Below are 25,684 nucleotides of genomic sequence, written 5' to 3'. Positions count from 1 at the left end.
GTAAAATTAAGACACGTCAACGATACAGTGTCCAGTTTGTCGAAAGTCAAAGTCAGTGTGGCGAACACAAAGGTATGAAATAATCAAAATACAAAAGTGCAATTAATGCAAAACACACAACTGATTAGCTAAGGAATATCATTTGTCTCGGTTTTCATTTCTTTCCCTTCCCTCCCCCCTTTTATTTTTTGCATTTAATGGTTGGAGTTGAAAATGCAAGTTGTGGTTGGTTTTTAAAACTGCTACGATTCAAATCTGTCCCCAAAGCGTTACAAGAATAGTCAAACTGTCAAGAAAAGACTGGCTTGAAATGTTAAGGCTTTTAAGCAGTTTCAGATAAAACAGGAGCAGATGATTTGTTTTGTTTTCTTTTGGAAAAGTCACTCTTTCATATCCCCCTCCCTCCCTCCCTCCCTCTCTCTGTGCTAGCAAAAGTGAAAACAAAACACCAGACTTTTCAGTCATGATTCTGAGATTACAGCTACTGAGACAACAGTGTTTAAACAGTCATCAGGAACGTTTCCTTCTATGAAAATAAGTGTACTGTAGAATAAAGTAGACACCATCCACATAATACTGTCCTACCACAAAACATAGTACTCGTATATTTTTATGGATTCATATACATTTAGGCACATACTATATGCACACTCCAGAGTGTGTGCACAGAAGGCAGTTAAATATTTATATTTTCATAAAAGAAAGACATCTTGACAAAGTGGATTTTTGATTCTTCTTTTTTTTTGTTTTTTGATTCACTCTTCTTGTGGCGCACACAATGCAAAGCATAATTTTGACATTCAGGTCACTGAGTGGTGTTGCATGTTTTGCTCAGTGTCACCTCCGAGTTTGCATTCAACTGTTGTTGGTCGAGAAGAAAAAAAAGGTACAGTACAGTTGCATTGCATTTTCTTTTTAAGTTTTTATCGTAGCGTTTGCTATGTCTCACCATACATTCAGTTTCCAATAAAGAAAGCAAAAACAATGCTTAAAAATACTGATGCTTCATAATTTTGGTAGTTTTTTTTTTGTTTTTACTTTGAAGGGAGATCCAACTCATGGTCTAATAATAATAATAATGATAATAATAATAAATAATAATATACTTTTTTTCAACACTAGATGGCGAAAGTATGCCATAAAATCGGAATGTGCTTCCATGTAATTTACAATGTGCAGAAAGTCAAACAGATATTAAGCAATTTACAATTTCCAGAAAATAAATAAAAAAAAACAAAAAAAAAACAGAGGAAATAAATACACTGATGAACAGATACAACAATAATAATAATAATAACAATAATAATAATTACAATAATAATAATAATAATAATAATAATAATAAATAGTGATAAATATAAGAATGACATGAACACGTACGGATTAAAATCAAGCAAACCATACAAAATAATTAAGTGCCATAGGGGGTAAAAATCTCACCGGGATAAACATATCAAGTGAATGCAGAAACAGTAAAAGCGTTACAAATCCAGCTGGTCATTTTCTCAGTGCAGTGTATCATTCACCAGGAAACAGTGAAAACATTTCCAAAAGCCTTGTCTTATACATGCAGCCAAGCCAGCATTCGTCTGTAAAATAGAGCTATCTAGTGCCATTATTCCAAGTCAAAGAAACCTCTTGGTAGCTCTACAGCTTAAACATGGATGCCCTTAATAGCCTGTTTGATATTATCCAAGAGGGCCTTGCACTCTGGGGAGTATTCATGCTCCGAGTTGTTGTACATATCAGTTAATGTGTTCACATAGGCTTCAAAATTATGCTCACTGATGGGTCCCTGCAACAAAAACATGTTTAACTATTAGTGACAACAGCACAACAGAAAGGGAAAAACAGAAATGACTAAGGTTTCTTCTTTGGTCTGTGGTTGAGGCTTACTGTACCATTTGAGGCAGCTGAATGTCTGTTAGACTGTTAATGAGAGCTTGGCTAAGGCGAGCGAGCTCCTTCAGAAGGCTGTCATTGTGCTGTTCGATCATCTTGTTCTCCTCCTCAATTGTCTTCAGGTTACATTCCATAGACGAGATCTGCTTTCGGGGACAAAAAAAAAACACACATACACATGCACACACACACACACACACACAAACACACACACAAAAACGCACACGTGGAAAAGAAAAAGAAAATAAACTCGTCAAATTGAGCAAGTGGGGAAAAATGCTTGAGCTGCTGTCCCTGAAATGAACTTGTGAGAGTAAAAACTTACCTGGGTTTGGAGTTGCATCATGTCTGCCTCTATCTTCATGTTGGAATCATTCAGTTCTTTTATTTCATGGTCCAAATGTTGAATGTCTTCTTTGTTTTCAACACCTGAATTAAAACAGAGAAGCAACTCCATTATTAACTCCAATACAGAGTAAGGGAAATATCAAATAATAAGACTTTGCATGCACTATTTTTGCTTGCTATCATCAACAGAAAAGAGTCATCATAAATAAGGCTGGCCATCACAACAACACAAATCCATTGATTTGTTTCACTGCTAAATGATGTGTAAAGCCATGAAGAAGTCACTTCCACACATGTTACAAGAGTTATTTTTAAGAGAGGAGAGATATAAGTCAATGTTTCCCTACATGTACACCAGTGTGTTTCATTTCTTTAATATAAGACAAGCATGTTAAAGCGCTTAGCTTCTGTCTCTATTCTGTGTGACTGAATACAGCGCTAATACTACTACAAAATAAACGATTGATATTTTTTTTTCGGTGCCAATGCTCGTGTAGATGTCGCTCAAGTATATTCAAGTCTGAGTGTCTTACCACTGCTGGCTTTCAGTTTGATAGTCATCATTTCTTCTTCCAAATGTTTTTTCTTGATGTTCTGTGCGTTCAGTGGGCAACCTGACAGGCTATTGCAGCAGGACATAAATTAAAAGAAATTGAGGTGCAAAAAAAAAAAAATCACCAAAAACTTCATTATCAGTAGGAAATGGGAGTAAAAAAAAACGGCGCCACATGCAGTGACCACCGGTATTATTTACAGATAAAACGGAGGACAAGGCCACCTCACCTTCTGTGAGTGGCAAACACATTATTGGCATGTCCAAGGCCATTGCAGCCAGGCAAGGGACAATGGGGCAGTTCCTGTTTATTGGCCTTCCAGGCAAAGGGCAGCCCGTTGATGGACGACTCCTTCTGTCTTTTGGCAGCAAGTGGACAACTGCCTGCACTGCGGTGGGATGTGTATTTTCCCGATATATGGCCCTGTCCGTCACATCCAATCACTGGACACCTACCAAAGAAATCAACAGTTGTATGTGAGGTAGAAAGAAGGAAAGGAAGAAAGAAAGAAAGAAAGAAAGAAAGCCAGCAAAACCAGAGATTATTAAAAATCTCTCTTTCAATAACTAGACCGGAAGATTTGTTCCCCATTACGCTGATTAATCCAGCCAAATGCTGATTAAAAATGAAGTCGCCAAAACTAGACATGGACTCAAATAATCGCATTAGCCGCAAGTTACTAATCCACTACAACTTGAGGTAGAGCGAACAGCGCTGACTGATGTTGTCTGTGCGTTCAAAACAAAACAAAACAAGACGGCGCATAAGCAAAAAAACTAACGCTGAATATCATTGAGTTTGTCAGTTGTGTTTTCACGCCTGTTTTGTGCAGGTCAGTAATGGAGTGACATGAATTACAGATAATTGTCATGTATCCCCTCATGCGAAAGAATGTAATTTAGAGGTGGCTAACCCTTTCCCTTATTGATAAAAGTGAAAGGTCACCTGAGATGATACAAATGGTACACATGCTGTAGAGTGCTGCCGGGGAAAAAAAAAAAAAAGAGCCTGTTTCAGCATTTTGTTACTCGACAGCACAGCAGCACTTAGAGGACAAAACAACACCAGTCCCATTACTTACATCTACCACAGGTAGGTAGCTTGATGCATGGCACCAGGACAATAGAGGCATGCCATATGGCCCACTATTTACAATAATCTAGGGTCTACCCTCCCCCTGTCTCTCCCTTTCACTCTTAATGTGTATGAGATCTGTTCTAGTCTAATTCCTAAGCTCATGCCCTTTGCATTAGTAATTAAAAAGAAAAAAAAATCAGTGTCCAGATGTATAAGTACACAAGGGCTCATATATCTGACTTTGGATTTAAACTGCAAATCAATTACATTATATTTTTTCCAATCACACTTTCACAGGGAACAATGATTAAGCATGAAAAGAGTGCAATGCCACGGGAGCAGGCAATTCAACATTTTCTTCATCAGCTATAATTATAAAGAAAGCACTCAGTGAGGAGTGAAAAGCCAGATATTCCATTCAGAAAATGGGAGGGGGGGGGGGAATAATACAGCATCCTGGAAAAAAACACTGCTAATCCTTAGAAAATAATTCACTAATGTTATGACAGGAGAAGTATTATTTTCTTTGTTTAACGCGATGGCCTCCAGGTAAAATGCCCCAGGCACAAAAGCATGACACATGTTCACAGTGTTTTCATGTGTTTTTAATTTTGAAACAAAAACATGACAGCGTTGGATGAGGGCATAAAAAATCTCTTACTTAAGCTCTGGCTCATCTTTGTCATCCTTGTTTGGTGCGAGCTTCAAACCTCCCTTTCTGGCACGTGGACACCCTGACAAGCTAGAATTGGTTGGGAAAAAAAAATTTGGGGTTAACATCAAGGAAATCAAAGACAAAAGCTATCAATAATACAGGCAGCTACGAGGATTATAGGGGTTTTAATTGCACACGTTTAAGCAAATCTATATGCGCTGTATGAATCTAAGTTGAGCTATAAAAATGCATGAACTGGCAGCCGACTGAATCTGTAAGAACAAGAGCTCAAAAAGTGCAGCATGTTTGCGGCATAAAGTGAGAATTTCACCATCTGTTTGGATGTCATACATCTGACAAATTTTATTTCATGCTCAGTTGCATTGGGGTTTTTCTCCGCTACCTTCTGTGTGAAGCATAGTTGCCAGTCACATGTCCAGATCCATCACAACCAGGTGTTGGGCACCTGCAGGTTGAGAGACACAGAGACCAGGTGCTTTTTACAGCAAAAAGACTGTGAGCAGAGCAAAGGAGTCAGGTTAATGTGCTGGGAGGGGAAAATAGTAAACAACTTGATGTGGAGAGGAGAGGAGAGGGAAGGAGAGGAGAGGGGAGGAAAGGAAAGGGAAGTCGTTACATTTGTATAACACATTTATATGTAGTGGGGCAATTCAAAGTGCTTGAGAGTAAACAAGGAAAACCGTTTTAAAAACTGATTAAATTGGAATTAAATCTATTTTAAGTCTCTCAGTTTCAAAGTAGAAAAGACAAAGCAGGATAAACATCAAAATCACAAATACGGAAACGAATGGAATACATTGGAAAGGTAAGGAAAGGAAAAGAAAGGAAAGGAAAGGGTAAACAAGTTGCCTACTTAATGGTGAAAAATCCTTAAGCAACAAAAGCAGTTTTCAAAACACATACTTAAGTTCCTGAGAGTTGGCTGCCATCAGTGATTTGAGTGTTTTGTCAGCCAAGGGACATCCAGACACACTAGAGAGGATAAAGAGCTAACAGTCATTTTAATGCACTCTTTGATCACTGCAGGTTTATATAATCTTAATACAATGTCTCAATGCATATTTATAACAAAATTATTTGAAAACACAATTCCACTTTTTTTCCCTGTTCCTGTCACTAGTGTGTGAGAAAAAAAAAAAAAAGAGGATCTACAAGCTGCGTGACAAAATTTCAACTGTATTTGTCTTCAACTAATTAAGCACTGTTTTCCTTATCTGCTACATCTGTTAGCTGGTGCTAACGAAGAGCGTAATTAATTTCAGTACCTCCGATGTGATGCATAATTCCCCGTCACATGACCGCTGCCGTCACAGCCTGGGGTCGGACAGCTGCACAAGAGCACAAAGCATTTAATACACAGATTACTCCATTTCCCACAGACGTCTGCAAAGCTTGCACTGAATCTTTTGCACTGAGAACCTTTTCATGGTCATTAAAGGGGGGAAAAAATGAGTTAGTACAGCGGGAAGTTTAGTAGAAAATTATTATTTTATATGGCAGGGTGTGCTGTGCTGTGGAAACTATAGAGCGGCCTACTTTTCCTGTGGTGTGATTCTCAAGAAGAGACCCAGCAGAGCATGCACTCTAACTACAAGAGTCAAGAGTTGTAAGCTTGTACAGGACGTGTACAGGGTAGAAAACTCACTTTTCTTTTTTAATTAGATACATTTCTTCTCCACATGAACCTGTAGACATACCAGTTACAGTCATATGTAACACGGAGGGTTTCATTTGTGTGCTTTGACTCACTCATAACAAGCTGCACTACTCAAACAAAAGCTACGGTTTGGAGTTACACATGTTTAATCTTTGATTCCGACCATCTGTCAACTACATGGGAAGCTCACATTACGCACAGCTGACTGAATAAATGTGTCTGGAGAAGTTTCAGCCGTTCACACGACATACCTCAGAAGCTCTTTCTTTGAATCCCGTAATAGCAGCTTCGTTTTGGGGCTCATCATGCCGCCGTCGCCTTGATAGTGCTGGTCTTCCAAGGAAACTTGGTCATAATCCTCCTGCAGAAGAGAATGACATGAAAACACAACGTAGGCTGTCCAAAATATCAAACCTGAAAACAATCTGCAATGACCTAAAAGTGAATAATTAATGAAAAGCCCTGTGTAATGCTCTTAAAACACAAGCCGCGAGGGTTAGGGAGCAAGGCAAAGAGATTATGCTTAAGGATACTAGTAGTAAATCATACATCCATTTAAAGTCACACTTAATCCACATAATATTTATGATGCATGGCATGACGTATGGATTTCCTCTTCTTTTTTCTCTCCCACAAACGAGACAGTGTGCAGTCACCAGATGTTGTGTATGATTTAAAAGCAGGTCAAAATGTGCTAACTCCTTATGACAACTTCAAACGAATAGCACTTGTGATGTAAAGAAAAGAAAAAACCTTTGCAGCACAGATTAAGCCTCACTCAGGCCTCGGGGCAAAAGTGTTACATGGAGACTGAAATAGCGCCGTACAGACCTCACTGTTGATGTTTGTATTATATACGTGTTGTATGCATTCACAGATCTGACTGGAGCTTAGAAAATGTCACGATGAATGTTCTTAGCAAACAAATGACAAAACCTTTGGTATTTCGATACAATACAACAGTTAAACTATGTGCACACTAAGTTTGATTGTAATTTATGTTTTAAAGTAAATAAATAAAATAGCAAAAGACTGTTTTGGTCATCAAATTTTATTTGTTGGTGGTCTGTTGTTATTGTAAGTCGAACCAATCTTCAGAGTACTGATGCAAAGTGAAGGCTACACAAGTTCTCCAACACACTTGGAAGGGAAGGCTGAGGTGAGAGATATTGAGCTCCAACAGGAAATTTTACAAATTAATGTTGATAAATTGTACACACTGTACTCTCCATTCTAAATCTAAGCATTTCTAAACTTCTGAAGCAGGCAACCTATGAAGTCTTTGAGACTCTATTGCGCTCAATTCAAATAATATGGGTTTTGTTTAACATTAATTGTGTTATTTTCCCTCTTTTTTTTTTACCTCATTCTCCTGTAAAATGTGCACTTTGCTGAAGTTGACAGGGATGGCGCTCTCCCAGCTGTCTCTCTCGCACAGTGGCTGGTAGAAGGCGGGGCTAATGAGCATGCTCCCGCCTTTGGCCACAGTGGACTCAGGAGGACACAGCAGTTCGTCCGAGGGTGCTTTCACCTGGGCTGTCATGTTTTCCTTACATTTCTTCATGCTCAAGTCCAAGGTGCCGTTTTCATCCACTTCTATTAACATGTCCTGAAGGCAAAAAAAAAAAAAGAAAAACAAAGTTTACTCGTTTACACAATTACCACATGTCACAACATGATTCAGGAGAAAACAATAAATTAAAATAGGCCTTTGATAGCATTAGACTGAGCACTGGAGAATTACCTTTCATTAATATGATGGTGGTAATGAATTTGAACCCAGCAACGTTGTCTTTTCATTTTCCTAACAATGCATTTAAATAATACATACAGTGGTTATCTCACACTAGACAAAGTACCACACTGAGCCAGTGTTAATTCTTCTGAAAACACACACACACACACACACAAAATAATAATAATGACTGGTGTGTAGTTTTTCAGTGACAGCTGTGTCATCTGTTTTCTAGGACACACAACCAAGATGGCAGCTGGGAGGAGGAGGGGGGAGGCTGAGGTGGGGCTGCTGGTTTTAGGTCATCATTATTAAAGCAAAAATTAAAAAAGCTTAATGTGGCGTAAGTTTCCCTCGCTGACAGATGTATTTGTCGTTTTTTTTTGTGCTGAAACGGAATAGTATAATGACTTATGGCTGCTTTATGATATTAAAAGTTTCACCTCGTTAAATGGAGAAATCCTTTTCTCCAATTATTAAATGCATATGTTTCATTAAACCTGATATAATGTATTTTTTTCTTTTCATTTTCTCCCTTGGAACAAAGGGGAACCTTTCAGATGAATTCAAAGGGATAATTTACACGGACACTGGATGTGGCTTTAATTATCCAGCCATTGTGTGTACATAATAATAAAAAATAACCAGTGTAATATAATAGGATGGTTTGGTGCTTTATTTTGATTTTAATCTTGTTTTTAGCCCTGACATAGATTTTTTTTTTTAAACTAAAATCTAAAACTACATTTTTGATTTGTTTAATTCAATAAATTCTATAATTTTAAAACCACCTTAATTTCCATAATATACATAATTATGCCGATAAGTTAAAGTATGCAATGCCATATAACACTCTAAATATGGACCCCTTTTTCAGACTTGAAAGCTGTTCTTTAAACGTCTCTCCAAGACAACTAAGCTGTAAATGAGAACAGATGATTAACTTGCTAACACTGTTTTATTCATTCAGTGGGCTGGTACCTGGTACAGGGCCACATTCTCAGCTCAACAAGCTGGGAGACAGGGATCTGTGCTGTGTAGGTGTGGAAACCTTGAATCATCTACAGTACAGTGTGCACGTATGTAACCCACAGAATGCGATCAGTATTAATCATGAAGTGAGTTTGAACACAATGCCGGCTCAGAGATAAAGGCAGCTGAGGAGATTTTGGATCGGCATTCATTTCCAAGATGAGTTTGGATTCTGTGCGAATTAAACTTTTCAGATGTTAACTCCTTTTGCTGATTGGCTTAATCCCATAAATGCTTTTAAAGACTCTCTGGTGTAGTCACACAGCCTATTCTGGATCATATAACTAAGCAAAATATCCTCTGCCATCTGCAGTGGGCAAGATGCATATCCAGACAACAGTTCAGGGTTTTACATGCCAGCTGATGTCAAAACTTAATACAATACCACATGTTGTATATAAAAAAGGAGAAAAAAAAACAAGTATTTGTAATTAGGAAGGAAGGCTGATTGTATTTCTTCTTTTGATGTGATTACACAAATGTTCACTTGTGTACATTAATGCTGCGTAGAGAGAAACCCTCCTTGTTTTGCTGCCACAGAACACCAAGCTCGTCGCCAAATGCCGTCTTTTGATGTCTTCCCTTTTTATACACAAATCAGAGTTCCTTTAAAATGACCACATTAAATACCTTTCCAAGTGGTCTAATTTGATTACCTTTGTGGAGGTTGCCAAGGGCCGGCCAGCGACAGCCTCCATGTCCTTCCTGTAGCGAGTGGAGAGGTTAAGGATGGCAGCAGTCGCTGCTTCGGCTTGGAGACTCTCTTCTTTTTTGAATTGACTCGGCGGGCTGTGCTGACCAGAGGTGGTCAGGCGGCCACCTGGAGCCCCGAGGAAGCCAGGATACTGCTGAGGTGCTAAACAACAAATAATTAGCGAATAATTTAGTTGCTGAGACCCAGGTGTTTTAGGCAAACTTAATAATAAAGTTGTAAGCTGATATTTGATGGTTTTGGCAGCGAAATATTGAGGGGAAAAAAAAAATGAAGGCAACCCTGGAACAAAAACAAACTGACAAGCGTGATACACGGAAACAGATTATTGTTATTTTGGCAGCTGAAAACACAACACTGTCTTTATGATACATACATAGACACATAAAAACACATACATAAAAAAATATAGAGCTTACAATCAGGGAAGTGTGACATTTCCTGGTCCTGGCTGGTCCCCATCAGAGGCTGTTTGCCGAAGACCTGTGCATCAAAGCTGGCGTAATCAAAGCGGATTCTGCTGTACTTGTCCATGTCCTTTGTGAGGCTAGTTTGCAAGGCTGCTACTGGATGAGAGAGCCTGTAGTTCAAATGGTTCATCTCAAACTTTTTAATCAGGCCGATGGCTCTACAAAAACAAAGACAATGACACACACACACACACACACACAAAAAGATTTGATTTTATTGAGGGGAATTTGTAGGATATGATGCCTCATATTAGGCAGTTAAGTACAGACATGGTTTGAAAGCATTGAGGCATGCCAGTACTTTTTTACACATAGAGTCTGGGATCTGATGTGTGTTGTAGATCCAAAGCCAGGTTGCCAGACTAATTAATATAGTAGGAGTGGGCATTCTGCCCATGATATATCCACAGGGAACAAAGAGTTCTGCTCTTTTATCATCTCTAATAGAGAGGAACTCACAGGACCAGCAACCATTGCTTATGTCTGCTTGGAAAGATTAAAATAGACTGTGTGTTCTGCAGGGATCAGTAAAATAAAAATATCCCACACTCTCCACAACAATAATGGTTTTTATCACTTTTCTGCATTGCCTCATTTAGGGCTTTTACAACTTCTCTCCATCTACAGAATTGAATACAATTTGTGGATGCATGCTGTCATTGTTTTTCTGCACACACACGACCACAGTGAGAGCGAGCGGCGAACATCCCCGGCGTTATCGGGGCATTATACCTCGGTGAGCGGTCAGGTGTTTGTCTGCATTTCAGGCTGTCATCCTGAGGTTTGGAAACTTTCACTGCAGCAGCGATGGGGCAGCCTGAGAGACTGGACAGGGGAGGAAATCAAACACATTAGCCTCGCAGTGTAACTCATCTATGAACAGGGTACAGAATTTCTAATGGCTCTCTCCTGTGGATGTACCTCCGGTGGGTGCTACGGTTGCTGTTGACATGGCCTCTTCCTGTGCACCCGGGTGTGGGGCACTTGAGGACGTTCTCATGCATGGCCAGGACTGAAAGTGAGAGAGAAGAGATGGACAATGGTTAAACAATATTCAACATGTGAGACAAGATGAAGCTGGAAAAGTGTAATAAGGTAAAGGCAAAAAAATATGGATATACGCATATTTGTTGCGCAATTTGGATGTAAAAAAATGTTCATGTATTAAAGGATGATTTATGTAATTGGCTGGTACATTAGAGCCTATAGAGCAAAAGATCCCACAGCGACAGAAAGAGGAAAAAAAGCAAAAGGCTTTCTCACTATGAGGAATGCTGTAATGTGGCTGAAATGTAAATAGCTTAGTGCAAAGAGGAGCGTAACAAGACTGCTGATTATATTCTTCAAAACAAACGCGTCGTTAAAGGTCCGCTCTGTATCCTTAGAAACTTCTTTTCTGTACATATTCTCCAATTAGTTTGTTGGAGTTGTCTATTTATTTTTGAATACTGCGTTAGCTAGCCCTTTGATTTGCAAATACTGCCTCCAGACTAAGAGCATGCGCTTTTTTGAAAAAGTTAATTACTTTTTCTGTTCCTTTTGTAACATTACTGTTTAATGTTGGATGTTTGTTGAGTTATATTGAAATGACTTAACAATCGCCAATGTGGGGGGAAAAAAACGAATTCAATATTCACACATTACAACACATTACGAGAAAGAGAAAGAGAGAGAGGGGGAGAGAAAGCCTTTACGTTTGTTTAAAAAGTTACATGCACATCTTTGAATTGAACTAAGCAGGTTCTTCTTGTCTTTCGGCTTGTGCTAAGAGGATTTTCAGTAATGTGTGGCTGATTGTAAATCCTAAAACAGGCTTTTTAGTCATCAGCATTAATCAGTCACTGTACTGTGTGTGCACAGAACTTACTTTCAGGCGGAACTCGGACTTTATGAGGACACCCAGACAAACTCCTGTGATGTGGGTAAAGGCCAGTCACATGACCGGTGCCATCGCAGCCAGGAGTTGGACACTTAATGTCCTTTTTATCTGTCCGTGGAGAATCTGTAGACACATTAAAACAAGATTTCATAATAAACCAACATATACAATCCATGTACAGATTTGTTTTAAATATGTAATCTATCTAATAAGGAAAAAAAATGAAATATTTAGTGCATATAATTGTGTCAATATTGTACATAGATAAGGAGATTGAAACATCATGCAAAGCCAGACTTTTTTCCCCACAAAATGCATCTATTAATCTGTCATTTTAGTTAAGGCTCCAGTTCAGCACAGTGCATGCATACTTCTTAATTCCCATCCATCGAAAGATTACATCTAGGATTACACATTTAGCTGCAGTCATTTGAAGAATCAGAGGGAAACATGAGAGGTACTTTAGGAGGATTTAAGACTTATGGTCATGGTTAACTATCCGGTCGTCTCCTTTCAAAATCCAATACTCTGAGTCACAGCAATTCCATCAGAAAATTTTGTTTTTCCCTATTTTAGGCATACATTTTTTTTGTTACTTCTCTCATTTCATTTATTTTTTTCATTGCTCCAATCATCCAAATCACAAGTGGTCGATCTGATGAAATGAAGGTACAGTTGAAAAAAATTACAGATACTGTTTTTTCCATTACCTTTTCCTCCATGGTAGTTGAGTCTGCTCTCCATGTCCATCATCCTGTGGTGCCTCCTCTCATTGGTCATCTGCTCCATGAGGAACCGATCCATTTCCCTGTAGGCATGATGTAAAACCTGTCTCTGCTCAGTCTGCAAAGCTATGGCCTGCTCCAACAGACTGAAGTTCACCCTCCCTCTGCCCATTTCAAGGCCTCGCTCATGGAGGCCCAGCACCCAGTTGTCCAGTCGAGGTGGCCTCTCTACCTCTGTCTCCCCTTCGCTGTCCTCCTCCGCAGGGGGCGGCCTGTATCTTAAAGCCTCGGCCTGAAAAATGCTCGCTCTACCCATCAGCCCCCCTGGATTTAAATGAGGCTCTTCTTTAAAATGGCCGTTCCTGCCTGAAAGGTCTTCGGAGGCTCTTGAGGGACTGCAGCCTGAGCCATTCACCTTAGCAGACAGAGACAAAGGCTCCCATTCAGCTTCCCTCATGTCTCCTACTGGACTCTGTGGAGATGATCTATCGCTCCTCCTGTCTTGCCTTTGGTCTTCTTCTTCGTTATTAAGGAGCTCCTCCTCATCTTCATCCATCGCAGGTTCAGCTGTGTCCGGCTCACACTGTGCAGAGCTTTCAGACGTAACTTCTGACCAGCCCAGCGGATCACTGGACTTCGCTGCTGCTGCTGCCTCATGGAAACCATTTCTGTTGACCATCCCATTGATTGCAATTAGGTTCCCATCTAGAAACAACAAGGGAACAGTTATTACTGTGTGTGTTTTAAAAACAAATATGTTCTTTTTGACCCCTTCAGCCACACACACGATAAGATGTCAATGTCTTCAGTAATCTTCTTTAAATCCTTTAAGGTTTTAGATTTTATATTACTTTTCAGCGGAAACCATCTTCAGGAAAAACATGTTTTTGCGAACATGTAGAGGATTTATAAGAACACATGTTGTAATCATAAGGTTGTGAGATTTCCAAGCAAGTCGAGTATTTTAGAAAAAATATGACCCATCTATCTGCTAGTTTTCCTCTTCCTCTGTCTTCAATTGGAGCGACAACGAAGCATAGATTTAGAATAAGATTACGGGAGGGATTTGTGGCGCACTGGACAGTGGACATCGGTATTTAATTAGTAATGTGTATTTTCAAAACAACAACATGTTTATCGTCTGCACCAAAATATTTTAAATACACCAAAATTGTTGTTTCTTGTGATGAGAACTCGGGGAGTGAAGGGGATTCTTAAAAACACAGATGTAGGAAACTGCAAATACTAAGATAAATGAGAGGCATGTCTGTGAGCTGCTGGTGTCTGTGTGGCAGAGAACGGTTTCACAGAAGCCAATAATACACCGGCCGCCTGACGACTAAACTGACAATAAATTTGTTGGATGAAAGTGGCAAAAGCAAATCATCCAGCAATCATGTGAATAATATTATAACACAGCAGAATATCGACAAAAATTAAGTTACATTTTCTTTGTTAAATAAATATATTCAAGGTATTAATTAGTTTGACTGAAATATCAGAGAATTAAACTAATCATTCACATTATTTATGCTTATCTAAAATATTTCCTGGACAGAATATTGTATTAGACCCGACAGTGGAACATTTAAATGTTTTGGAAAATGATAAGAGCTTTTCCTACAATATATTTTTATTATTTCACATAAATCACAACGGTTTTAGCTTTTAGAGCTTTTAAAAATCCCTGTAGTGTGATAAGATACCATATTATTGCATGTTATTAAAAATATGTTTACTGTACATTTGTTCTTAAATGTTACACTCATTTTGTATAATCTCTTTCCTCCAGCTGCTTTTACTGAGTGCTCTCAACAATTTAATTAGCATTGACCTTTGGCCCTCTATCCTGTTTTTTTTAATTCAGAAATCCACGGTCACATGCGTCGACAGCCAAAAGATTGTGTGAAGCCACAGACGTAGTGAAATTCTGATCAGACGAGCAGACAAAGAGGGTTCTTTTTTTTATCCCTTTAAAATGCATCTGAATCAACACTTTAATAAGACAACTGGTGACGTTAAGTCGTGGTCAGTGATTAACAATGGAGTGCCATCATCTGGATTGACTCCACAAAATCTCCCTTGATCCTCCAAAACCGGGCAAACTTATGCTCGATTAAGGCTCTTTGGACTGGGAGGGTTTTTACTTTCAGCAGGCTAGACTGAATATCCTCTTAAGTGGCCAGACATTAGAGACCAAAGCAAAAGTAGGATTCGAGAGGTTGAGACGATAGCTAGAGTCGGATTGTGACAATCAGATCACACTGCGGTAAGGGCGATATGATCTGACAGCAACTGCAGAAATCAACAACAAAAAAAAAAGGTAACATTTATATTCATTAGTAATTGTTTGCAATGGATTTTAACATCTGGTTTCATGTGGATTTTGACTGCCCTATTTGGGAGGGGTGGGAAAAGGTGTTTAAAGACAAACCCTAAAATGAAAGCCAGTTACACATATTTACATTCACGAGGAAAGCAACAAGGGTTCTGTATTTTCATCCAGATGGACTCTGCCAGGCCTGACACAGCCCCACACGGTCACAAAAGCGCACACACACACACACACACGCACACATAAGTGTGTCGGGAAAAAAAAAAAAAAGAAGAAGAGAGATTGAGGAAAAAAACTTGGATCCCTCCAGTGGTTTGTGTGTTGGAACAGGTGAACAGTTTGTACTCCAGAATAGCCATTACCAGCACTCTGCAGCAGAGCTGCAGTTGGCTGGAGTTGAACACAGAGTGGCTCGACCAAACGAGAGGCTTATTTTTCTCCCTTTTTTGTTAAAATGCAGATATGACCAGCTTACCACTGCAAAAACATTCTTACTGCCTGCAGCTCAATTTTTTTTTTAATTTTCCCACAGAAAATAGGCCCCAAATCTGATAACAACCAAATATGGTCTTAATATATTTATCAATATCCATGTTTGTTTGACATCCATTACGTTTTTTCCGTATGTTTTGTTTTAAAGCTCTGTTTTTTACTAAATTTCAGAGTCAAAAAAAATAATAAAAGAAAGAATACAGCTGTCAGTCGGTGCACAGTGGTCAAAGGAAAACCTATCTAGAATACATAACAACAAAAGGAAACACTGATAATGCACAGTGTAGTTCTTAGATAATTATATTGTAGCGTGAACTCAGGGAAACAAATAAATTCCATTTCCAATGAATCCACACAATTCAGTGAGCTACTCTCCTGGTCCATTTAACTACACACATGTGTACTATAATGAGCTGTAGACATTATGCCTAATTATGTATTAGACTGTGTTAGAGGGCCTAACAAAAGCTTTTGAAAGGGACAATTATGTTTGTTGCTTAGTTACATCGTTAAAAATATACCAAATCAGTGCAGATTATAGTGGGTGAGAATGCACATGTACACCGCAAGCTTTGTTGCCAAATGCACAAAATTCAATTCATTAGGAGGAAAGAAAAATATTTTTACTCCTGAAAAGGACAGTGGCATAAGTGAAAATAAACAGTTTGAACTGCTGTTGATGAAATTCTGTGGTGGAGTGAAAAAAAAAACAAAAAAAACAGAGCATCAGCCAAGCAGTGTTTACAACTCATTTGTTTTCCACAATAGGCAACTTCGACAATCATTCTATATAAAGGGATGGAGGAAGTATCATTTAAATCAAAGTGGACTGGTGCACTCCCCTATTCAGTTTTTCATTCTATGGATTCAATGGGATTGGACTGGCTATTGAATAAAGACAAATGAGGGGTCTGAAATCTGGCCTCATCAAAAGAGGGTAAGGCCACGCCAAAAATATCACGGCAGATCAGCTGTCAAAACTTCAATTTGTGGACGTGAGACACAACTAATGTGGACCCAGCAGTGTAGTCTTTCACTTCCACTGCACAATGACTGCGGCTGCTGGCTGATGGCAGAGGGAGGGAAATATGAATGCAACAGATGGGATTTTAAAATTCAGCGTCAATTGTTCATCAAAACAGACAAAACAACAGGACATCTGTTTACCTGCTGGAGTGTCAATGTTCCTCAGCTCTTCTTTGTCCTGTGGCGGTGCCAGGTCCTCGCTCTCCTCTTCACATGCCTCGCTGGGGCTGTAGTGGCGGGGCTTCATCAGCAGGGACTTTCTCTTGTTGACGGGGGCGCCCTGCACCCCTTCCTGAGCACTTCTCTTCCTCGCCATGGACCCATATGGGCTGAAGGGAAGAGGGGAGCGGACAAAAAAAGCACAGCAGGGTCAACGGAGGATTCAGCTGGTTCATTTGTTTTGAATGTGTAACTATTAAAACTTGAGATTTAAAATATGTGAGAAAACCCAACGTGTTAGTGTCATAACATTGTACCTGTTTGTCTCAGTAATGCAGCCAGTCAACCCTGTGGAATAAAGCACAAGAAATAACAGATAAAAAGTCGTGTTTACATTTCCACTGTAATAGCACAGCATCTGTCCATATATTCTTCATCAAAGGTTCAAGGTGACTCACTACTTTTGGGTTATTGCTAATGAAATTTTACAACGCTCTGTAAATATTTGTTCTGCAGATAATGTTTTAGGGGTGATACCAGCAGGTCTAATACTGCTTCATCCAGCCTTTTACCATAGATTTTATTCTCTTTTACAATGCCATCGGGTACAATCAGCATAAGGACAGAGAAGTGGTCTCCTCATTGATCTGAAAAGCTTTTCATTCAGGGCTGCTCATTCTCTGGGAGACTGACGCTAGCTCATCTTTTGACAGCGTTGACAGCATGATCTAAAAGGGTAAATCAATTTCCCCAGAGGCTTGCATCAATCTCACTCCGAAGTTGGGCCCATACTCCTATGAAGCACAACCAATAATAACACTTTTCATGAATTTCCCCAAATGTAGTAATAGCTCTAACGTGAGCAGGCAGAGCCTCAGAGAACCTGAACACGTGCATAATGACATATCCAGTCTAGGGTTTTCAATCACACAATATATACACACTCCTTAACTAATTTCAGTCAGTGTTTCAATTTAATGAAGTTATTCCCCTCTGAATAATGAAATGGCAGTGCAGTGCTCTTAACACCAGCAAGATAATACATAAAATTGACAGTTATAAAGTTGAATTGTTGAACTGATACCCCTAACCCATGGTGGTAAGTGGCGTGTGTATATGTGTGTGTGTGCGTGTGTGTGTAAAAACTAAAAGCTGCACTCACCTGTGCTACACGTTTTCAGAGTTTGCTCCTCACTATCAGAATCCATCTGTAAAAATGAAGACAAACGTGATCCATTAATAGACAAGATTTTCATCTATACGTGTTTATTTAATTACATTTATTTTACATCAAATGTAAAAACAAAGAAAAAAAAGAAAAAATAGAAAGAAGTTAAACCTTCTAAAGATAATTGTGTATTTTTGTTGGTCACCAAAAGCCAGTAAGCCTTCAAATGTGTGTGTGCACGACAGCGTCACAAAAAGCTCCTAAAACACCAATAATATGCAAACACATAAAGTATAATGTTCGGGGGGAGGAAAGTTTCAGAGGTGAGTAAAAATGTAATGACAGTAAATAATGACATTAAAGCACCGGCTGCAGCTCGCTGTGTGTGTTTAGATAAAAATAGTTGCTAAAACCTATCCACTCTCACTGGCTGTTGCTTGTGGGTCCCAAATAAAACCTATTAAACATAATTATTCCAGGCTGATGGTGGCGGATAGTGGTCACAGGCCAGTGAAATCTGTGAGTCATAGGATATGCTGTTACTTTTCCCTGGTAATGGGAAACATGACTCCTCTCTCTCGTTTGCTGTTGTGATTGAAGGCACTGACCTGTCATACATTTATAATAGGGGAGCAGGTGTGGCAGTGATGGACCTTAATTTCCTTTAATAAACCTTTTATGTGCCACACTCTTAATGCCACGCCGGGCCCTCAGAGGTCCTGCTCATAATAGGTTCATTACTTTTGATTACTACAGCCTATTGAGACAAACAACTCCCAAACACTATAGATTACACTCTGTAGAAACGAATGTACCTCATTAGTTCGTAACACTTTTCCACACAGGCATGTTTCAGTGTGCCTCAGTATAAATGCGTGGTTTTCCTGTGCAAAATGTTATATATCTTATACATTTTGATCTGAAACAGCAACGTGGACATGTATCAAAGTTCAAATCACGTTATCAGTTTAACTAAATATCACCAACACACGTTTATTACCAAGGGGTTTTTTTTTCCGCTTCCTGACATTTTAGATCTGCTCACATGTAAAATAATTTTAATCACTTACGCTAATATACTTTTTATTTTATATTATTCAAAGGTTCTCGGGTTAATCTTGAATGCTATTACTGTGATAAAAATAATAGACTGCTAATTTGATTTAAGGCGGGGGGCTACACGAATCAGCTAAAAGTGTGCTGAAGGTCCCTAATTTGAAACATTTAGTACACATTCATTTTAGGCTGTAACATTTCTGTTTCTGACACTGTGCCGTGTACAGTATTACGTTTCACACATTGCTTAAGTTTTTCCCTTTTTTCTTAAAGGGTGACACATAACAAACATTAACAGTGATTATAACAATGCTGAGTTTCATAACTAATTCACATAACAAAGAGTGACACAGGACAGGCTCTGGTTACTAACGGGTAGTCCAGGCTTGGCAACAGCATGGACACACGTGACACTGAGCACAACAAACACACAGAGGGACAAACCAGAGATTTTATTCAATTCACCTTTTCATTGCTATTGTGTAAAATAAAGATAAGATAGGCACAGTACACAAGACTTAAATGTTTGTGTATCCACTATTACTGCTACAACATGATAGTTTAGAGTTAATAATATGAAGATTATTATGAGGTGTACAGTCATTTTTAAGTAAATAGCCTAATAGATCATGTTGTTTTTTTAAAAACTTGTTTTCCTACAAAGCGTATTCACTTTATATTTATATTTTCTAAATATTTAGGTTTCTTTTTGGTGTGAAATTCAACCGAGAAAGAACCTAATGGTAAGTAAACCATCACAGCTCACAGCAAACTTTCCTAAAAATGACGTATGTACAGCATAAACCTCTCTTCAAACGATCTGTTAAGTTTTAAATAAAGTTTTATCAGGAATAAATTCAGCAGAAACGTACTGACACGTAAGGAAACCTTCACTTGAGAAAAGGCAAACTCAGTGACACTTGTTTTTGAGGATATTGTCTGCGAGCCTTCCACATCTTTCCATGGTGTCAAATCTCAGTTTGTGACTACTGTGGTCAAAGTAACAGCGACACTTCACCACTGAGCATGTCATGTATCCTCAGTCAGATTTGTTGCTACCCAACAAAAACTGTACTTTTAGATTGTATTGAGAATCTGAATCTCTGAGTCCTGTGTGTGTGTGTGTGTGTGTGTGTGTGTGTGTTTCATTCTTTACCTTTGACTGTTTTCCAAGCGCTTTGAAGGATAAGATGCCAGATCCACACTGTCCACTCTGGTCGATGCTTTCACACTTTTTATCTCTCAGGAGGCGATCGTGTAATTCATTATCTGTAACAAAACATACAGAAAACACAAATAAAATGTAAACTTTAGCTGTTTTTTTTAGTATTATATGTTTCCATTACTGGGACAATATGCTGTGAGGAAAAAGGTGGAAAGATCACATTAATACTTTGCTTGTAATAAGGGGCACGATGTAAATTGATTGCTCGACAGAGATCAAATTGCTTGCTTCTAATTAATACAAAATATCCAAGAGGGAAAACAAGGATGCAACACAATGAGTGTGTTAAGCCTCTTCACTTCATAGATCTTATTATGAAATTATTTATTTCTGTTCGCTTTGAAAAAAAAAAACAACAACAACATCTTGTTAATTATATCTCACAGAGCATTTTCCCCGGGAAAACAAAAACGGGGAAAGAAGAGAGAGTTAGGGAGGGAGGGAGTCAGGGTTATTCAGTCAGTTACATTAGCATATGAAAAAAAAAGAGTCACTATTTGAGCTGGTTCGTCATCTGCTGAATCATATATTTATGTACTCAACCCTCCACATAAACACACAAATAATGCCTCTCTCCGTGGACTGTTTCCCCTTCGTCTGGGGCAGATTTCTCAGGGGGAAAGAAGGCAGTCTGATGCTGAGGGTCTATGAGATTTTCTATGTGTTAATCTGGCTGCTAGGTGTCCTTGAGCCCAGCCCGTTCCCCCCTAACCCCATCTGCTAGCATTCCCACCACAGAGGAGAGAATGGGCTGCAACTGGGAGTAGCAAAAGAGGGAGACCTTCCCAGTCCAGCAATCATGAATAACCATTGCCTCGCACCATTATTGGGAAGCCTGCATCCAAGCAGAGTTGGAGGGGAAATATCTGTAAAACACCCCAATGCTCGTACTCTAAACCACACCCTCCCATTTTGTTGTGGATGATGCTGTTATTATTATTTTCATATAATGCCTTATTAATACAGTGCAGCTGCTGTGGATATTCATCACTGACCTTGAGTCTTTGTGTCCCCTTGTTCCCAGCTTATCCATGCACTTGGGACGCTCTCATGTAATTAACACAGACATTATTGTGATGGAGTAACAAAAAAAGAAAAAAAAAAACTCTGATACCTCATCTTGAAACCAATAAACTGGACCCGAGTCGCAAAGTAAGATTCTGGAGACCATAAAATTAATTACATTATTTACATTTCCTTTAGATAGAGGGTACAGGCGAGATGATAGAGGCAAATGAGATTACACAAAATAAGATTTCAAAATGTCAGTGCTGCACACTCAACCAACCAACTGTTATGATTAGATTACTCTTTTAATATAATTACTGTCCAAGGCTGTGTGGAAACAATGCATACATAAAATAAAATTTAAAAAAACTGGAGCTGCATGCGTCTTAACTGATTCCCATCCTTTTCTCTATGAGCCTTTTTCTCTTAACCTTTCTTCAACAGTATCATTTTGAATTATAGGGAACGGATGGGTGCTCTGTGCAAGGTCACTGTCTGGTGTGTAGCCCCCCTCCTCCTCCTTGTTTTTGTTTCCTCTTCCAGAAGCACACTGAGTGAAGGGTTAAAACTGGAATGGATTTAATTATGGAATGAATGGAATTATAATGCGCCTGCAGCAAGTTTTCCTCCTTATTTATTAAAGCAGCTGATGGGCCAGGTTTGATGAGCCACTTCTGGCATAATTGAGTCATCACACAAAGAGGGTTCCTCGCATTCAGAGTGGTTTTATCAGCAGCAAACAGACCTGATTACTGGCAATTACACTCTGATCTAGGGGAAGGAGAGAAAAAAAGGGTAAATGTGCGGGGTAACTTCTGTGTTTATAGTTTACCCCGGGAATAATTTTCACATTAATTTTACATGCTAAGTGTTTTCTGTTTATGTATAATAAAGAGCAAACGGCAGGAGATTGCACCTTTTACTTTCATATTTCCTTGTAATGAATGTGTGAGGATACAGCAAACTGATCACATTTTATACTTTACTCCATAGGAGGAATCAGCCACGTATGGCCTGGATGTGGGGCTGCAAAGGAAAAGGTGAGCAAGCAGCAAAAATATATACCTGCTTTGAAAGTGATCACACCTGCTCTGTGGCAAGCAGGAGAAATTGTATACAGAGTGCAGGTGATTGATTTAGCAATTTTTCATTGAAATGCAAATGTCTTTGTGGTGAGAACATTAAGCTCTGCTCAGAGATTAAAATCAACTTCTGTAGAGAGATAATTTAGATTAAGAACTTTTCCTTTTTTCTTTTTTTTTTTTGACAGGGAGAGGTCAGACGTCCTGTCCCTAAACACCAGCTGGACATCAGAATAATGGCTCAGGCGTATATGAGCGGGGGAAGGGGACATAAAAAGAGGTCTAGGGTGTTAAATTTATAGAAAAAGCACAGCTTGGCCTAAATTGTCAATTCTTGTTAAATGTGACAGTTAAATAACAGGACTGGATATTTTGCTGAGTTATGAAAACAAAAAAAAATAACTGTCTTAATAATAATATCATAAATAATAAATCAATGATATTGTGTTTATTTAGAACTGGGAAAAAACGCGGCCTTTTCAGATTAAAGAAAATATATATTGTATGTGAAAACGATTCTGCCAGCATTTTATGAGCATTCCTCTGTCTGATGGAGATTTCTGGATTCATGCAGACACCCTCAGAAATCTTGAAGTCAACTGCGATTGCAGATATAACAGCCTCACAGCTACCCTGACGGCCAAGCAAAGTGTTTGTGTCTTTTGCCAAAGAGTACTTTTATAGAGAAGCGTATTGGCATCTTATCACTTCTCCAAGACAGAAATGCTTCAATAAAAGAACACAGCTAACAGAATTCTTAACAGACAATTAGAAGCCTGGCTAGCTACTATCGCTTCAATGATTTGTTATGATGGCATACCTACAGGGGAAACTTGTTATTGGACGTAGTTAGCAAGAGGCCCATAAAAGAGTCAGATGGTGACACCTTTGCCGAGGTGATTTATGAATCTTGTAATCGCTTTCCAAAGTCATCCCAAAGCCTTCCCTCTAAATTGAGTTCATCTGGAGCTGGACCACACAAAGGCACCAAGACCAGACTGTTTCTTCTGACATCAAAGAGCCAATTTTGGGTTTTTGACCAAATTTCTGGTGCTCTTGGTTCTCTCGTCATATGAAAGGGGCCATGATGATTTGCTATTTTATTCATGAATTTCAATCCAATTATGGACACTTAAATATTGAGACAAATAAAAATCTTATTGCAATCCACCCTGCATCAAAAACAGAGACAATGGAGCTGCAGACAAGTCTCCAATCCACTGGCAAGTCTCCAATCTGCTAAACCACTCTCGTGTTAGTTTCAATCTTTGAATTTTGTATGAAAATGGTTTTTCAAACCTGTCTAATTTGGGGACAGGTGTTTGGGGGGAAAAGAAGTTCCAGACCGGGTGTAACAAAGAGCAGAGTAATCCTGCTCATTGTTCCTGCCCAAGGAGGGCCTTTCATGTAGGAGGTCGTATGAATGCAACCAGGTGGTCTGCAATTTGGAGAAAAACGTAGTAACCGTTCCAGCTAATCCCCCGTCACAAAAGGCAGGTCTCCAGTGCTCTGGGGCTCTCAGGGGCAAAGGGAAAAGTTTACCTCGAACACACAGTGTCTGAAAGGAGTCAGGGACTCGAGCAGTGATTCCTAATCAGATTGCGCTGAAGTGAACAGCTCGCATGGCAGCTGTAGTTTTCCCAGGGTTAATTACCTTTCACTGCTCTCTCTAAATGAGTCAGCTGTTCCTGTCATTAAACAACTCCACTCTATCTCTGCTCCTCTGTCCTCCACACACATGTGCACGTGTACACACACATGCAGACCTCTGTATACCGCCCAGCATTCTAAATATTTTTTGAAAGGGGTTCCAACAATAGTTTCCTGAAACGTTAATTATTTCGATATTAGAGCGACTCAGATCAATTTACTTCTAAGTCAGTGGCGACTGAAATTGAGGTCTTCTTATTTACACCACTGAAGGCAGTATTCCCAATGCACTTCCCCTACAATGTTAAAGGAAAATAATACCAATCTGTCAAGGTCATATTCTAAACAGCCCCTTTGGTACTAATTGAGAATATATATAGGAAGCAAACATGTTCACATATGCACACAAACGCAGGCAAAAGCCTGAACACACAGACACGCGCATCACGTACACACACACATACAAACACAGAGTCCAGCTCTGATATAGTCGTGCTGTCATCAATTCTGAACAATCTGTCTGCTTACTGAGCTCAGTGGCTCGGGATTGTTGGGGGAGTTTTAAGTGATTTTTGCCACTGTATGGTAAAATCCCTTGGCCACCTGGATTACAAACTCTAGTCCTTTAACTCATGCCAGTATAAATCCGTGTTAACTCGGATTTACCTCTGGCATATGAATTCTCAATCTGCGTAAGCTTTGTTTGGAATGAGCCGAACATAAGTATTTCATGCACTAAGGATGCCCAGTGGTGAATTCCTAATTCTGTGAAACACTCAGTGGGAGACACTTCAGGACTAAATCACTTATTAGGATAACTAGAAAAGCCTTAAGCAGTGTTTTAGTACACTGAAGAGGTGAGATGCACATTTGCCGATCACAATCAGGCGGAAGTGTGCAACGCTGCGCTGCAAAATCCATGTAACCATGGCAACGGATGTAAACTCAGAGCTGTGCACTGTGGTCAAGAGTTTAATCAGATTCCTTATACTAAGATTTTTGCTTTGCTTATTGTCAGACAAACATGATTTGCTCAGTTGTTCAAACATGAGCCCTGGTCTGCCTCCAAAGCGATCATGATAAAATATAATATGGTGTGAGCAGCCTGGAGGATCTAAATTAAGTATTATCCAATATCCATACGATCTCTTACACTCAACACACAGAGAGAGAGAGAGAGAGAGAGAGAGAATTCTGGGCTAGCAGAGTTAAGCCAGACTATTTTGTACTTAAAAGGTTAGCAGGGCTGTTTTGTGAGTTTGATCCATGCTTGCCAAATCAGCAGATGGTCCATGAATATGATTATATGCATCAATAAAAGAAGTAATCTTTAACAAAATGTAAATGTATATTAAGTCCAGGGTTTAATATACGCAATGGAGTTTAACCCAGTTTAAAGTCTGACAGTAGAGCATGATAAGCTAATGCACTTACATTTTTTTTTGAGAGAGAGAGAGAGAGATAGAGAGATTCAAGCACTGTGTAAAAAAAATATCCATTCACTTTTAAGTTAGTATCTGAACAGTAGCCATCTATACAAACTGAATAAAAGTGCCCTTCTCTTGTGCTTTCATTCTCTTCTCTGCTATGAATTTTAGTACTTCTTCATTTAATTTCTTATACGATTCAAGCTCGACTCAAGGATCGACAACAGACTGAGTAGCCACACTTTTAACAGATACAGGCACTGACCGAAAAAACAACATCAACAACAAC

The 25,684-nt window shown here is 39.1% G+C and overlaps 1 protein-coding gene across 2 annotated transcripts in view; it reads right to left on the bottom strand.

The window, feature by feature from the left end:
* Nucleotides 1–1,310: 1,310 nt before the first annotated feature.
* The window catches only part of st18 (ST18 C2H2C-type zinc finger transcription factor), a 38,012-nt gene continuing 13,638 nt past the window's right edge, over nt 1,311–25,684 (bottom strand). The window contains exons 3-23 of one of the 2 annotated variants that reach the window (XM_044043639.1): nt 20,160–20,272; nt 17,942–17,987; nt 17,097–17,127; nt 16,762–16,949; nt 12,753–13,472; nt 12,031–12,165; nt 11,085–11,175; nt 10,896–10,988; nt 10,113–10,321; nt 9,638–9,837; nt 7,578–7,823; nt 6,466–6,575; nt 5,823–5,885; nt 5,461–5,529; nt 4,940–5,002; nt 4,543–4,623; nt 3,034–3,255; nt 2,784–2,872; nt 2,228–2,331; nt 1,902–2,048; nt 1,311–1,795 (exon numbers count right to left, since the gene is read on the bottom strand). In XM_044043639.1, the coding sequence (XP_043899574.1) occupies nt 1,655–1,795; nt 1,902–2,048; nt 2,228–2,331; nt 2,784–2,872; nt 3,034–3,255; nt 4,543–4,623; nt 4,940–5,002; nt 5,461–5,529; nt 5,823–5,885; nt 6,466–6,575; nt 7,578–7,823; nt 9,638–9,837; nt 10,113–10,321; nt 10,896–10,988; nt 11,085–11,175; nt 12,031–12,165; nt 12,753–13,472; nt 16,762–16,949; nt 17,097–17,127; nt 17,942–17,987; nt 20,160–20,272 (3,161 nt within the window). In that variant the 3' untranslated portion in view covers nt 1,311–1,654. Of the gene's footprint in view, nt 1,796–1,901; nt 2,049–2,227; nt 2,332–2,783; nt 2,873–3,033; nt 3,256–4,542; nt 4,624–4,939; nt 5,051–5,460; nt 5,530–5,822; nt 5,886–6,465; nt 6,576–7,577; nt 7,824–9,637; nt 9,838–10,112; nt 10,322–10,895; nt 10,989–11,084; nt 11,176–12,030; nt 12,166–12,752; nt 13,473–16,761; nt 16,950–17,096; nt 17,128–17,941; nt 17,988–20,159; nt 20,273–25,684 lie in introns of both variants that reach the window. The other variant, XM_044043648.1, reaches the window with a different exon arrangement.

This window comes from Solea senegalensis, linkage group LG1, assembly GCF_019176455.1.
Source record: "Solea senegalensis isolate Sse05_10M linkage group LG1, IFAPA_SoseM_1, whole genome shotgun sequence".
NCBI lineage: Eukaryota > Metazoa > Chordata > Actinopteri > Pleuronectiformes > Soleidae > Solea > Solea senegalensis.
Note: the sequence above shows the minus strand (reverse complement) of the source record. Positions and strands in the feature narration are given on the sequence as shown.